Source organism: Motacilla alba, chromosome 13, assembly GCF_015832195.1.
Source record: "Motacilla alba alba isolate MOTALB_02 chromosome 13, Motacilla_alba_V1.0_pri, whole genome shotgun sequence".
In the NCBI taxonomy this organism is placed as follows: Eukaryota; Metazoa; Chordata; class Aves; order Passeriformes; family Motacillidae; genus Motacilla; species Motacilla alba.
In genome coordinates, this window is record NC_052028.1 from 6,667,179 (window position 1) to 6,683,670 (window position 16,492).

Genomic DNA, 16,492 nt, shown 5'->3' on the forward strand with positions numbered 1-16,492 from the left:
ACTCAGAGCAGTTGGGTGGGTGTTAATTAAATACACAGAAGCAGCTCGTGTAATTCTTTACACCTAAAAAGTACCCAAAGGCTTGAATGGGAATGAATGTGTGGCCAGAATCTGCATCACGCTTGCACCCACCAAAGGCAGCTGGAGCTGGGTGGGACATCTCAGGGCATCCAAAATGACAGTAGGATTCTACCTACAAGATGAGAATTTCCCTTTTTTCAGACTGACAAGCAGGAAGGGAAAGGGAAGAATCTGATTCACTTGACCTCATTTGTGAGTTAGCAATTTTACCTTATCAGTGTAAGAGATAACAGCTAGTAATTGAAGAGTTGGTTGGGTAGAATGTGCTGGTAAATTAATTGCATGGCATTAGATTCTGCATTATTGAAGCTGAAGGGTGCTTTTATCTTTGGGCTTCATATTCCCTAAGCACTGTAACATATCTTGGAATATGTTTTTGGAGTCAATGGCAAAAGCAAATCTACATCTTAATAATTATGACTTTAAAAATAATGGCCAGAGTAAACACAGACATTGACTTGCTAATCTAGTCACATAAAGAGTAATAAAATTAATTTTCAAGCTTTTGTTCTGGAATATGAGAATAGCTTGGAAGAGAGAAAGTGCTTTTCTGAGCTACTGAGAATGCCTGGGTTGGTTTAGAAGGAAGGGGCTGCACTGGGCAGTGCTAGAAACGAGCTGCCAGATTTGGTGCTCGATTCTGCTGCCCCCCTCAGCTTCCAATTCATGTTGCATAAGCAGCAATGCAGCCATCTGCTCCCATCACTGCTGGTTTCCAGAGTGGCCTCAGTTTTAAACTGACAATCAGATGTTTGTGGTAAGAGTTGAGGAGAGCATCTGCCTTTCTGATTTTGTTTTGCCAACATATGGCATTTTGTTGTTCCAGAATTTCTTTAGCATTTGTCACATTGAATTTACACTGGAATAACCTCTAGCTTAAGCTGCTCTTTGGCAAATCACTTTAGCCTTGGAGCTGGGTCAAACATTCATTGGTCCCTACAGTATGGGCAGAGTCCACAGGAGATGTGCAACTCCTTCATTGTGAGGCTTTTAGGAATCCAGCTCCAAGAAGTGATGAGTAACAGTGGAGGACATAAAAAACCTCTTATCCAATTTAATCTAAAACAAATGGAGCTAGGCAAACACTACCTTGGGGAGCTAAGTGTTAGATTGTAGTCTGCACTTTAAGCATGGATTTTGTGACAATTAAATTCATTTCCAATAAATTTTCTAGTCCATTAAGATGATTATAATTAATTGCTTTAGTTTGACAAAAAATGTCCCAAATGTATTTAAATATGATTCTCACTTAAAAAGTGGAAATTAATTATAAGATCTGTTCTTTTTTATGTGTAACAGCGAGTCTCACTTTCATAACTACTTGGGTCCAGCCACTTGTCCAGTTGGTGCTATTTCTATATCAAGAATGAAATATTGAGAGAAATATTCTATAAATTGATAATTATGGCATATGACCAGATGAGAAGGAAGGGGGAGATCCAGCTTTAAAGGCTGTTTTCAACTGTGAATTCCTCAGGCAGTGTTTGCAGTGAAACCACGTTACAGAAGGAACTCCTCCCCATGAGGATCCCAAATTAGGAGCTCACCTGAATTCAGCGGGTGAAAGAAAAGTTTCCTGGAAAACTCTTTGATTTTGTCTAATGATCTTTCCAAGCATTTGTAGGTACTTGTTTGTTTTTTTTAGGACAGCTGCCATAGAACATTAGTGTTCAAACAAAAAAAACCAAAACAACAATAACAAAAAACTCCTGTAAAACATAATAGTCCACAGCTGTACTCTGAGTTTAGAATGTCAGTAATTGCCTTTGAGTGGTGTAAGAAATGGTCTTTCTATCAGAAATAGCAGTGACTTTTTTGTTCAATTAAGAAAATTAAGTTTATTCTGAAAATATTTTTTAAGGATAAAAAGATCAATTTTGATACAAAAGATGCAGATACACTTTACACTTGCATGTTTTTCTGCTGTCTTGTTCTTGCCTTTTGGTGTGGTTCTGGACTTTTATGCAAATGCACATTATCTATCCCTTTTATTTAATAACTTCTGCAAATCTTAGTCATTTAACTGAGGCAAAGTCCTCAGCAAGCTGGAAAGCCGTGCCCTATGTGAATGAAGAGTACATTAATCTGGGACACAGTGAGCCAGAGAGAACTCAGTCTAGGAAAAGAATGGGAAATATTGCTCATGCTAGGGAAGGTCTGGTGTCTGGGCTCTGGTTCAGTGATGCGCAGATGTGGTGACAGGTGTCTTATTTTGTCTATAAAATTCAGTCTAGTAAATCAGATTTGTTCAGAAACTGTTCCTGGTTTAAACTGTCATGAGCAGCTTTGTTGCAGGATCAGCCATCTCCCTGCCTCACAGCTCCAGCACGATGCCTGCAGGGACACTTTAGGGAGCACATCAAAGGAAATTCGATCGTGCAGTCACTCCTGATCTCACTGGGATCTTGGGTGCACAGATCTCTTATTAATCAAGATCACTGCAGTATCTGTCCTGTTATAAACTGGAGTAAGGCTTTCCCCCACTCCGCTCTCTTTCACGAGATATTTGGAAAGATTTATTGTAAGTGCTCTCTAAGAAACCTTAACATTCAAGGAGCAAACTATTCTTGTCAGTTATACTCCAAGGTTGTATGAGCTTTTTGTTCTCTAAGCCTTATCTCGGGGATTAGCAGCTCTTTAAAGACAAAACATCAGTGCTGTCTCATGGCAAGCATAGAGCGATTCAGCCCAAAGTAAATTATCATCCTGTCGGGTACCATGTGAAGAATGAATTGGGTTTTCTGTTTGTTGACTTCTAAAATTGATCAAGCCACTAAGTAACCATTATCAGTGAAATGACCCATTTCTGTTAGAAAAATAGTAGCACTGAGGAAACAATTTGTACACTATTACATCTTCCATATATTTTAACTTCCTTGTTTGTGTTAAACAAACTGGAGTAAATTAGATATTCACTTCTTTTTTCCTCTAAGATTTATTTCTAAAAATACTATGGTTAGTTAAGTGTCAGACTGGTTGCTATTTAAATTTAAGTTTTGGGGAAAATTCCCAACTTCTCCAAAGCTTTGTCAGTTATTGCAGTGATTTCAATTATTCTGATTTCAATTATATTTCAATGACTTTCTTCAGTATGTTCTCTCATCTAGGGCTAGGTGTGCTGCAAGTTTAGGACTCTATTTGGAGATTTCTGAGATTTTTCACTTCCAAAAATGTTCCATGAGTGTATATGAGTATCATCTAATCCTAAGAAAAATTTGATCTAAACATACCAAGACTACAGTAGCAAAACTGTTTTCACCTAAACCAATTCAATTATCCATAGCATGTATTGCTTTTCTTTAGGACTGATATTGGGTTTTAACAAAACAAAGCAACAAGATTAACAACATTTTCTATGTGACAAACTGCTTTTCTCGATATTTAGAGCACTGACATTTTCATCTTAGGTGAATGTCCAGGCATCACATTGTAGGATATTTAAGACACATAAAAAGGTCCATTATGTTATATTTTATATATATATACATATATATCTATATATATCTATATAGATATATATATCTATATATATCTATATAGATATATATAAAAGAATAAATATACAACCCTGACAAAAACGTGAAAAATACACAAGATTAAAACCTTGAGGTTTTCTCAATTGCAAAATACTCTTTTAAAGTGGCCTAAAAATGGGAGAAACCTCCATTTAAAATAAACTTACAGCTTCCAAATTTCAAGGGGCAAGCATGTGCATCCATAGGAAAGTCTTCTAAATGCATTGGACATTCTGCTCTCACAGTCAATCTACAATGGATTAATGAGCAAAAGGACACATTTACTCTAGTTTCATAGAAATAGCAAATAGACTTCTACTAAGACACATAGCATAAGTACAGCACAGTATCTGTTATGTGATTAATTAGTGGTTACAACTGGACCTGAATTGTCTGGCTGAGGGTGCAACTGCTCTGCCCCTCTGCCTTTCCTCATGGTCCATCAGAAGCATGCCCAGGATTCTCATTTGGTGTGAGGATTAAAAATTAGCAACTGCAATTGCTTCCTTGCTGCCATCATTAAACTGGCCCACTCTGGATGCTCAGACATTTGCTGAAATGATTTCATTGCTATCAGCTTGAGTGCAAACATGTTTCTCAATAAAAGAGGTTAAATGAGCTATAAACAGTCACATACCACACACCAGCAGAGAATGAACAGTAATACTTGAAGAGCAGGCTGAAGATTGCATTAAGGCACTTGCAAAAGTGAGGAAATAGGAATGGTTATGATCAAAAGAAGAGACACATGTGAACAGTGTGCTGCCAAGATAGTGTTCCTGTGGATTAATCCCTAACAGCTGAGCATTTAGAAAGGCAAGAAAAATCGACCTGGACTTGTGTAGCTACCAGCCAAGATGATTCTACTTCAGTCTAGCCAGTCTTGAAAGATGTTGCACAATAAACTGAACATCCCAAATGCCTGGAGAATTTGTTTTCTCCAAGCACTTGTACTGATTTTAAAAACAACTTTAAATATTTTAAAAGAAAACTCAATATTCACCTATGTACTAAGTCATCCATCTTGGCTTGAAGTCAACAGAGTCCCTTTATACCTTGTTTTGATACCACGGGAGACATTAAGGGAGGATGTGCAGCTCTATAGAGACAACATATCCTTTGTTTCATTTTTTAATTTGTAGGTTTTTAATACAGAATGTTTGCCTGACTGTATATCATCATTATTTCAAAAGGATTTATTTAACTCCTCTAACAACTGGACATCTAAAGTTCAGTTATCCATGAAGAGAATAATATATTTCCAATGAATGCTGTCAGCACAAAAATAATTTTTTATCCTAACTTTCTGAATGCTTTAATCAATGGAAAAAGAAATGTCTATTTTTATGCTGTCATGTTTTATAATCCCAAGCACCAGAAATATTAGGAATGGTCAATAAATTCTGTGTGCATCTGTTAGTTCTTAGAATCTGCTTTCTGTACGATCCAAAGATTAAAGACCCTTGCGCACAATTTAGGAGTACAGATTATGCTAAACTTTCAGGCTTTATTATACTTGCTGATAGAATCCTTGAAAGCAATGCTAAATCAAGATTCTCTGCAAACTGATGGATTCCTAATACTGTAAGAACCTTTCTAAAATCAAGCATTAAGATGCATCCAGGGACTGTAGAGGTAGCACAGCAGGAGAGGAAAAATAAACACTACAAACAGCTCAGTTTGCCCATCATCCCAAGGCCTATTGTGAAAATAATTATTAAGCAGGAATCAAATTATGCTCAAAAAGGAACCAGTTTCCCATCTGGAAAATATGCTTTCACAAGTTAAATTGTAAAATTAAATGAAGGATGTAATATTTTAGGGCTCACCTCATTGTGTATAGCAATGTCCCATCCTCTGTGATTCGTAAGAGTTTATTTGGCATTGTCATGTTATGAGCCACTGACTTCTTTCCATTGTGGAAAAAGGTATCAGGCGTCCAAATTTTGCTGGCCATTAAATTATTTAACCGGAGAACAGTCATAGGTCCTTTGAATTTTAATCTCTCATCTTTCCAGCTTTGGCGGAAAAATACATCTATAGTGTATTCCTACATCAATTCAGAAAAAAAAGGAAACACTTATGATGTCATATGTTGCAATATGAGAACTTGAAAAGTATGTTTTTACTATTCCCTAGAAGCAAGACGACTATTAATGAAATTAGTCAGTATCAGAATGTTTATTTTCTGTATTACTTACAATGTACCTGAAGCTGGTTATTAAACAGTTACAATATCATTACTGTGTTCAACACAATAAACATCAGGAAGTATTTCCAAAGTATGAGTTAGATATAATAAAATGGAAACAAAAAAATTCATCCTTTTCCCACTTGAACTGTAATTTGAAGCTGCAGATAGGTGGTCAGAATGTGTGGCACAGGAAAGGAGTGTCAGAGTAAAAGAAGCCTTGTGAGGCAGGGTCCTACTACAGCCTTCTGTTCTAAATGTCTTGTTAGCCTAAACTTGAAATCAACCTGCAGAAAGTTCACAGTTCACTAAAATTCTGTGGTCAGATTGGTGAGATGTGGAATGGTTCACTGGGATGTGGAATGGTTCACTGGGATGTGGAATGGTCCACTGGGTGAAATGGCTGGGCTACAAAGAGCACGAGCTGAGGGCACCTCTGGGGCAAGAGTGACAGTCTGATTGCACAGGGACTGCACCAGGGGAGGAGAAAACCTGTGGCTGACTCAGTGGGCGTGGAGACAACCAAAATAACCAACACTCACTATGAAATGAAAGAAATATTTGTGACAAAGCAACAGGAACCAAGTTAAGAGGGAGAGGGTAAAAGTAAGAAAGATATGTTGGAATAGTACACATAAATATAGGTGAGGTGAAAATGTGAAAAACTGTGAATGCAGCATAGTATAGCACTTCCCAGGGAAAAATTCCATCCTCACGTGGAAGTTCAGTATGGGATAATCCTGCCCCTTCCATCTTTGATATAGTGATAAATTTCAAAAGCAGTTATTCAAACGTGGTTCTGAGTTACTCTGAATGAGACTCTTTTGGCTGAGAAATAGAACCTTTGCTGAGATCTCCTGCAAATGGAGATGCCAAATCCTGGAACAGAGAGAGCTCCTGTGTGTGAAGGCACACAGAGCTATAAGGAATAGAGCTGTCCTGACAAACATGATGGTAAAGAGAAATATTCTGGAAGAAGCATGCAAAATGTCTCCACAGCAAATTCCTTTAGATTAGTGGTTTTTTTTGTTTTAACAACCACCAACGCTCCACACAACATAAGCACTTTTGAGCTGTTTATTCCTTGTTTAACTATTACCAAGAAAGAATGGTTATTCTTACTGATGTGTGTTTTTTCCTGCTTTTAGGGTATGAAATGTCTGAATAAATTTTTTTTGACATGGAAATGTAGCTACATGGGTTGTTCTAATTTTGGGTTCGTTTGGTGGATTTTTAAATTTATTTTATTTATATCCCAGACCTGTGAATCACTTGTGTGCATACTTAGTTGTATTTCCATTTTTTTAATCACTTGCTCAGTGAACCGCTGAAGCCTGGGTTTATTCAGCTTCAGTGAAAGAAGTTTGCACTTATAACCAATTATTTGCTTCAGAATTTTGCTGGGTCATGGCCTTAGGTTGAATTGTGACCAAATCCTGTCCCAGCTGTGCAGTAGAGTAGGAGAGAAGGAGGTGTAGGAGACAGAATCCATCATTAAAATTTTGGATTTTCTCCATGTTTTACTAGCACCAAGAAAATTTCCTCCTACACACATGGGAAAGGTAAAAGACATGCCCAGAAGGTGACATCATTTCAGCATGCAAACCATTCCCTTTTTCTCTTTCAGCTGCAGAGGGGTGAGTGGGAGGTGGTACAGGTTGAGAAAAGAGAGTCTGGTTTTCCACTTCATACAAACACGAGGTTCATTTGTTGGAAAAGGACAAGGAGTCAGAAAGATTTGATAAGGGTCCTGACAGCATAAGATAAAATTCAATTAAAAAGTAGCTGACAGGTCATGCCTGGCACAGGCTGAATCTCTCCCTATCCCAGGTCATCGCACCATACAGAGTGAATTAATTTTGGCTGAGATATCTCAGCTCCTCAGCTTTCACTACCCACTTAAGCATGTACATTAATTCTCCTCAAATGAATCCTGACAGAAAGTGATCTTTAGGGCCAAGCCATCAGATACTCAGATTAGGGCTTTTTTCTCTAGCAGAGGGGCACACAGAACAAGGGAGCAGAAGGATTTTCTCTAGGCTATGTACAATAGCAATACCATGTGCAGACATATGAGTGAGGTGGAATTTGGAATAAATTCTCCACAGCAAAGACTCTTCATTCCACAGTGTGCAGGTTAAAAAAAGAAGATTCCTATCTGCACTTTGAACAAATTTTATGGTATTGAATATTTATAACACTTTGACTTGAAAGTTCTCTAGTTTACTCTTTTAAGTAAATTTCTTCTCTTTGGAGATTGTTTATTCACAGGGTAGACCACTCTGTGGTCTCTACATGAGGTTTTGTACAGGAAGATAGTAACATAGATCATTCCCAAAAAGCTTACTGTACAGAAAAACTGGGAATGAAGGTTTACTAGAAAAAAAAAAAAAAAATCTGTCTTTCTGAAAAAGTTAATTTTGGAACACTTCTTATTTCAAATAATATACATCAAAAATTTTCACAAAAATGACAGTTTGTATGAGAATAGCCAGGTATCTGTTGCTCAGTTCAATCCACCATGTAAGCATGCCTGAAATCCTGCAAAGTTCTTCCAAAAAAAGATTATTTTATTTATCTCCCATTTAACTTTATTTACAAATAGAAGAACAAGCCAAGACAAGGTCTTTATGGAATAACAGGTTATGTCCCTGCTGCTCTTAGAAGAGTGTATTGAGAGTGGGTAGGAGCATCCTGACTTGTCCATGGAAGTGCCTCCCTGGATCCTGCAGATGCTGAGGTGTGCTGGCAGCTCAGGGTGGCTGTGCTTTCCTAACACTCAGTGTGAGCTGGAGGAGCCCCTGGCCAGCCCCAGCCCAGGATCAGGCTCAGGCCCAGCTCATCCTGCCCTTGCCTGCCAAAAGCCTCCCACAGCCCCAGCCCAGGCTGCACCTGGGGGATCAGGGGAGCCCCAGCTGAGGTGTCTGCTGCCAACCTGTCTGTGCTCAGAGCACACTGCACTAAGTGTGCAGGGAAATTCAGATAAACTCTGGGTTCTGGCAAACTCTCCAATTTATCTTTCTGTCTCTGGTTTCACACCTAGCTCCTCAGCAAAGGTTTAGCATGAGTGGGCTGCACACACATTACTTTTTATGGGAGATGAGTAGGAGATTTACACTAAATACTTTTCTGTGAATTCTTTAGTTTTCAAAATATATGAACACCTGCCTCTGTGTTTCTTGGTCACACATTTTATTAGGAGGATGATGAATTCTTTCTCCTGTTTAACTGACTGAAAAACAGGAGTCATCATGGTATGGGTATCATGGCATTTATCAATTTAACTGTACTTTTATAAGTACCATTTTACAAGCAATCAAATAATGGTGTCTTTTCATAACTTAGAAAAATAAACTGTCTTGTAAAAGCTACTTTTTCTGGTTTTCCATTCCTTAACATTGTTTTGTAGTCAGAAGAGTAGTCAGAAACTTATTATAAGCTGGTGTTTAAGGCTTAGCTACATTTTTAGTTCAAATTAATCAGCTGAGAATTTTGTAGTCAGAAATGAAACTTTTTCCCTTTCCTCTATTTTTTTCTTTTTTTTTTTTTCTTGAATCTTTCTTTTGGTAAGTGTATTTAGCTAAATGTAGCCAGCTTCAAGTTTGAACTGCTTTCATTTCTTCATTTAGATTAACCAGGAAGTTCCTAGCATTCATCCTCATACAGCATCCAGCAGACACTGGTGGCTGCAGACCAGGCTTTACCCCTCTCAATAGCCACCTACTTGTGCAAACCTCATTTACATGGATAATTTTAAGTACCTCATGCATATTGCTACACAACTCTTGGTATCTCTTAAGACCAGGGCACACAACATCTTCATTCAGTTTTCTGAACACCTCCATTCCCTGCAGTTATCTGGCAATTTGATTTTAATATTCATTCCATAAAGCAGTGACACTAATTCTCTCATTAATCTTCTCTTTTTAGCAGCCAAGACCTAGGAAAGTCACTTTCCATTGATCAGTAGCTTTTAATATAAAAATACAGGTTAGACTGTACAGATGTCACACTATAGGCATAAGTGTTAATTGCATTTTAAGATGATGATCTTTCTTGGCAAATTGGATCAGTGATGTGCCAGCAAGGACCTAAGCAATCACTCTCAGAAGAATACAGATCCAAACCCTAATGCATTTCATAATATATTATGTAGCAAATATAAAGTATGTTAAAACACCTTATTAAAAGTCACTGAGGCTTCTAATTTCAGGGCACTTAAATGCAGTCCCAGCAGCAGAAATGGTAGCACGTAAAACCTGATGGCATCTTCCAATCAAGGGCTTAAAGAGAGCTCAGCCTTAAAAGGGGTAAATAAGTTATTGCATAGATATTTTATCCTCCGAATTAAAAAGACAAGAGAAAATGAGTGCTGCAGAATTACAGGCCATCACTTACCATATCATGGTCTGAAACAGGCCCAAAACTGGTGACGAAGATGTCAGTCTTCACTTCAGTTACACGCTCTGATGAAGCAGGAAATTAGGACAGTGAGTGTCTATAAACAGCCTTCATTAGATCTAACCAGTACCAATTTTCACAATAAATAGAGAAATTATTGGCTTTGATTAGCCATTCTGAAATTGGTCTGCAATACAATCCTGAGAATTTACTGTAGAAGTAATTTCACAGTCAATATTGTCAGCAATGGGGGTTTTTTTACAGTTTTTCCACAGAACTTTTTGAGGTACAGCAGCTGCAGTGGAAACAGCTCTGTTGTGGAAAACTTTTTATTCTTTGACTGATAAATCTTCTTGTCTGACACTATAACCAGGGCTGAATATTGTACACAGTACTCTAATATCTCATTGGGCACTCAGTTTCTGAGCAAGCTAAAATAAGGTCACTAATAATTAACCCTGAGTTTGTGAGTTATGTGTTTTTATTGAAACCAAGAACACAAAAGAAAGAGAGAGAATACATTATGGTATATACAAACATGAATATACTTTATTGGTATGAGTTAGAAATGGCTGTATTACCCTTTACTTCAGCAAGCAAAAAGAAGTTAAAACTTTCCAAATAAACATCAGCTAAGCTTCCCTTCTGGAATCATCTGTGTAAATGTTTTCAGAAAGTGAGCTCTTCAGTCCTATGAGCCTAAATGATAGATTAGTACAAATAACACTTCAGAAATCTGTAGCATGTACATGACACAGATTGTATGCGTATGCTGCATCATAAAGCGGGACCCCTCCTTGATTTCCAGGATGTCCCTTTGCTCCATGGCACAATGACATTGGGTACTTGAGAAGAAACCAGTGATTTTAATGGTCACAAGTGCTGAGATGCTTTAACTGGTGGCGTTCTCAAGAAAGAGGTCAAACATCTGACCTCTCTAGATGGACTGGCAAAAGACCTTTTGAGAAACACCCAGGCTGAACTTCCCCCCTTCCTCTCCTCTCCCTCTCCACACACACAGGATCAGTCACTTCTGAACATGCTGGTGTTTTCTAGGGCACACGTGTCAAAATATTTGCCCAGGATGCCATACATCACAATAACCCTGTTGAATTAAATATAGCTGCAGGGAGTAACACCACCTGGAGGCAGGAATCCAAGCCGTGTTGAGTGCAGCTAACCCCAGCAGCTTAACGAAGTCTGTGATGTAAGTCTGAATACATCTGCTATTGTGCTCCACAAGTCAGGACAGGGTTTTTTGTAGAAGCTCCAAACATGGAACAAGTGATAACATTTCTAAAATAACTTTTAAAAGTAAATAAATTGAGCAATCTGGAATATTAAAAGTAATCCTAAAGAAAGCACTATAGTACATGTATAGTATGCAGACATGCAGCAGACAAAAATTATCCTAAGACTAATAATTATATATGTGTATCTATTTGTATAATGTTATTTAAATATTGTAAAATAATTAATGAAATTATTGCAAAATAATTAATGAATTTAATGAAAAATTTAACACAGCCATCTGATTTCCAAAGACTTTGGACTGCTCATATACCATTTGTTCCATCTGACAAGAAAATTCAGATGGAAGGGAAGTAAGAAAAGGACTCAGGATCAAGCTGCTAGTTACAATATACACTTCTGTATCTGTGCTAAAGTTCTAATGAGAATCAGCATCCCACAATGCCCATACAGGTCTTTCACTTTCATTCAAAAAAAGTCTGCAACTTCTAAAGATATAAAAATGGAAACAGTTTCCTATAAATATCTAGTATAGATACAATAAAATATGTCCTTTTGTGAGACAGCAAAAATCAAAAACTATTATTAGATTTAATTCTAGTGTTGGTCCAGGAATGCAGTTGATGAACCATATTCTGTGAATAAATTAATGCAAAAATTAGGTAGTATCAAAAGTAATCTTCAGGACTGTTTAAAATGATGACATTTCCAATGTATTATTCAAAATCAAGGAAAGTTAAATACTGTGATATGGCTGAACTGCTATATATTATTTTTTATTCTTTATATCTGCGACTGAGAGGTTTACAAAATACAGTGACTACTGAGAAAAGCATAGGATAGGTGACATTTCCTCCTTGGTTTTAGAGATGATTTAATACGTGACCTCACAGTTATTTACAAACTTTTTAATTGACTTAAAGAAATTTCAGTATTTTCTTGACATCTAATTGTCTCTGGACTTAAAGAAGCTCATGGTGAGAATTTGACTTTCTGGAACTGAAAGAGGCATACTGTTGTTCAGAAATTACCTGGCTTGGGAGGAAAGGATTCTGTCCTTCAGCCCATCACTGTCACAAAAGTTCAAGGGGCTGTGGTCATGTGGGAAACAGAGGGCAGAGAAAGGACAGGGAGGCTCCCCAGGGTCCAGTAAAACATTGCTGAGTGGACTCCAGCTACCCATTGCCTTTCCTCAAGACTGAGGAACTGATAGCACCCTGAAATCTATCAGCCTCTCATATACTGAAAAGGGAAAGATCTTTAAAGATCTTTCATCCTTGTCCCTCACCCCTCTTGTCCGCTTTCCTCTGAGGCATTTTGGGATAGAGAAGATTCTAGAAGCTCTTCAAACACAGAAGGATGGTGAGTCCTTTAGGGGTCCCAGCTCTGAGCAAGGTTCTATTTAATATAATTCAGCTGGTTTGCCTGCACAAACACAGAATGTGCTCTTTGAATCAGCAGCACATCATGTTGTGCTGTCCTCAATTCTGGCTTTGGGAGAAGCCACGTAGTCATGGAAGAGAGGCTGAGGCTTAAGGAAACCACTTGAGGACACAAAATGGAAACTTAAGACTTTTGCACTAAGAAGGAAGAGTTCCAAGGGAGTGAAAAAATAAGTGATGCTTTTTATTTCTGTTGAAATAAAATAATTTTGAGAATAATGTTAAAAATAATGTTGAAATATAATGTTGAAAATAATTTAAGTGGCACATAAATCACATGAAAATTAGAAAATTCAGATTGTAAACTCAGAAGAGATTATGTTATCTTCACACTGATTACACTTTTGCAGTGCACCCAATCCCCTCAAATGCAGATAAAACCAATATACAGACCACCATTTTTTTTTCTTTGATGAGAATCTCACTTTCAAGACCAAGGAAAAAGTGTTTATCAAAGCACAGAAAAAGATTAGCCACTCCAAAGCCATATGGAAGTTTTGAAATTTTTGTTTACTGTTTCACTAATTAGATGATTCAACTGTGCTTAGTTAAGTGCTTCAGAAGTTCTGAGTCACTCCTGCACAGGACATGTGTTTACTAATACAGCTGAGCTATATATATTTAGAATCAAGGTTACCCATGTTCAATTTGCATCTCGATTACCATGGGAAGGCTTAAGTTGTGCTTCAAATGCTCAGAATGCTTTTTTTTCAGGAGCCACAAATCCTGAGCTGTATTCAAAACCTTCACAATACTCCTGAGAACTGGAGAAAAGTCTTAGTCATTGACCAAACCAGGCTCAGTTCAGGAGCTGATTGGATTGCTGAAGAGAAATCCAGCAGCTCCAAAGGTGCACAACTGTCTCTTGACTATGACATCTGTCTCATGAACCAGGTAATGTAGGGATATCTGTAGAACATGTAACAATTTCAGTAAAAAACCCCAAGGAAATTAATAATGACTTACTGGTTTGACTATAAGGCAATCACAGGGTCCAAGCAGTTACTGAGCAGCAAAAAAGCAGCTGAGCACCATACCCAGACACTGTGGAACACAGCTTTGGGCAACTGATCCAGGTACAGCTATGAAAGCACCAGGCAACCTCAACTACTGTAATTTTGCTGTTTACAAATGATGTGTTTTGCTAATGATGCTAGACTAGCGTAAACTCAAAATTAGTAACAATAAATATTTTGATTTAAACTCCCAGGGATCTCATTATTGCTAGAATTGTGACTGGATTATAAATTGAGAACAAAATAAGAAATACAGATTTATTTTAACAGCAGGAAATAAGCCTATTTATCAGGAGAGACCATACATGAAATATTTCCCTTTATGATCTGCCAGTATTTGAGCACGAGGTTTATTTGAATTGCACATTTTGGTGGTTGAAGTTAATTCTATTTTTTGGTAATGCACTTGTTCTTTCTGTATGTCTCATGTCTGTCTGTGCTGTAATTATTAATATGGAGGAGACATTTCTTCTGGCTTTGAATGAAAGGAATTGTGATACCTGTACACTTAGACTAATCAGCCCAGCTGTGTCCTGGGAGGTATTTTGATTGAAGAACCACAACAAACGCACTCATAGGAATAATGCTGCTGCATTAGTGAGAGTAGAGACCAAAAGGGAGAAGAGTGAGCTGTCCTGTGATCAGCCACTGCAGTCTGTGCTGAGGTTTCTGGGACCTGCAGATGCCAATTAACAGCTCAAAGCTGCTCACATCCTACCTACCTCCCCACTCTTGTATTAAATCCATTTTCCTAGGATCTTCTAACGCTTTTTACAATTGTCTTTACATTAATCTGGTGCCTACAGAGTGGAAAAAAAGACCAAAATCAGCCCCTTCAGTTTTACAAAGTTAAGTGTAACATCTGGTCCTTCTTTTCTTACAGAATAATGTGTAGGGGTGAGGTATTTTCATTTAGAGTAGACTCATTTAAGTTTAACTTTTTATTATGCATACAAACAGAACCCTTATTTTCCCTAAACTTTATATTAGCTCAGAAATGTTAAAATCCAACAATTTCCATTGGGACCTCAACAACCAAGAGGAAATTTCTATGTTTATATATAATGTTCTCATGCAACTGAAACTTAAAATCTAATTCACATAATACCAGGTTCATTTCTCCATCCCTTCCACTCCATGGAAGTAATGAATTGCCTGAGATTGACTGATGTTCCACTTAAGGACAATCCCACTCAATCTTGATAAACATCACACAGGAGACATCAACAAATACCTTTTACTGACAGCATAAAATGAGTATAATTCTGTTCAGTACTCTAGTTGATAATCTACTTGGGGTGATCTACTGAGCATTCAACCCAACAGTAAAACCAAATTTAATTCAGGAAGATTCTGGTCTGTCAAATCAAACCCATTGTTGTTTGTTCTGTATTAACCTTTCTCCTACAAAATCCCCCTCAAGGGGATAAGCCACATTTACCTTTATTCTGATTTAAAAGCTCTCAGAGCATGTGGTATCCTTTAGTTTTAGGGAGATGAGATGAAAATGGTGAAAGTCTTAGAAAATCTGTAGCTGCCCCTGATTTCATGTAAATGAATCTCATCACCAAATACAACCTGCCCTAAGCAAGCTTTCCCTTTCTCCACTGTGGCACCTCAAACCTGGAAAAGGAACTTGTTTTTTCCACCCTTTTTCATTGTGCTTCAATTTTTTTAACTCCCACTCTAGACACAGAGCATTACTGGGAGAGATCACTGGACACTGAAGTGAACTTTGCTTCTTACTTCTGTTTGATCCTTTGGTTTTTTTCAGGACTGTGTATTTGAATAGAGATCAACATCTTTATTATTTAGGCCATTTTTGATCACCTCTAGTTCTACAGTCCAGGCAGTTTCCACAGAAAATTATGCCATTACCTCAATGACTTCCCTCGGGTTTCTTTCCCTAATGTCTGACATGATTTACTCTTTTCAGCCTCAATATGTTACTCTCTGCAAATCCTCCTCCTTGCTTTTTCTAAATGATTATCCTCTCATGGAGTCAATAGGTGTCCTCTAGTATCATTCACAGCATTTTTACATCCATTTTGGAAGTTCTATTTTCCATGCATAAATAACTAAATGTAACTATTTGTTCATGTTTATGGATGGGTACAACAGATGCTATTTCCTAGCAGTGTCTGCCTAAGTGACTAAGCCCACATATGAAGGAGGGAAAACAAGTAAATAACATAATTTATATCAATAATTATTGATAAGAAGTGCAAATGTGCTAATGCATAACATGGTGTTGTATGCTCTTTTAAAAAATAATCAGATTAATTTTATCAACTATGCCATTTTTTGAATAACAAGCATATTCAATCACTGTAATTTTTCCCTGTGGGTCACCAACTCCACTGTATAATATTCTGGTTAATGAGAAATAATTCTTTCTTTCCCCCTTGTTTTATGGCAAACTGCTCAGAGGTTCTAATTTAACTTCAGATATGGCTTTCTTGGTTATCAGATGATAATTTCCATTCCCATACTCTTTATGGAGCATATATGACTTTTAGTTTTCCTTTTGAAGTAATACCTCAAAAGAAGATGCAAAAAAAGGTAAGGGCAGAGTTAATTGTAATCTAGTACTTC

At 37.4% G+C, this 16,492-nt stretch overlaps 1 protein-coding gene across 3 annotated transcripts in view; it reads right to left on the bottom strand.

Moving 5' to 3' along the window:
• The window catches only part of GABRA1 (gamma-aminobutyric acid type A receptor subunit alpha1), a 41,342-nt gene that overhangs the window by 14,980 nt on the left and 9,870 nt on the right, over positions 1-16,492 (bottom strand). For all 3 annotated transcript variants that reach the window (XM_038149805.1, XM_038149806.1, XM_038149807.1), the window contains exons 4-6: positions 10,186-10,253; positions 5,426-5,646; positions 3,764-3,846 (exon numbers count right to left, since the gene is read on the bottom strand). In XM_038149805.1, coding sequence (XP_038005733.1) covers positions 3,764-3,846; positions 5,426-5,646; positions 10,186-10,253 — 372 coding nt within the window. The remainder of the gene's footprint in view (positions 1-3,763; positions 3,847-5,425; positions 5,647-10,185; positions 10,254-16,492) is intronic.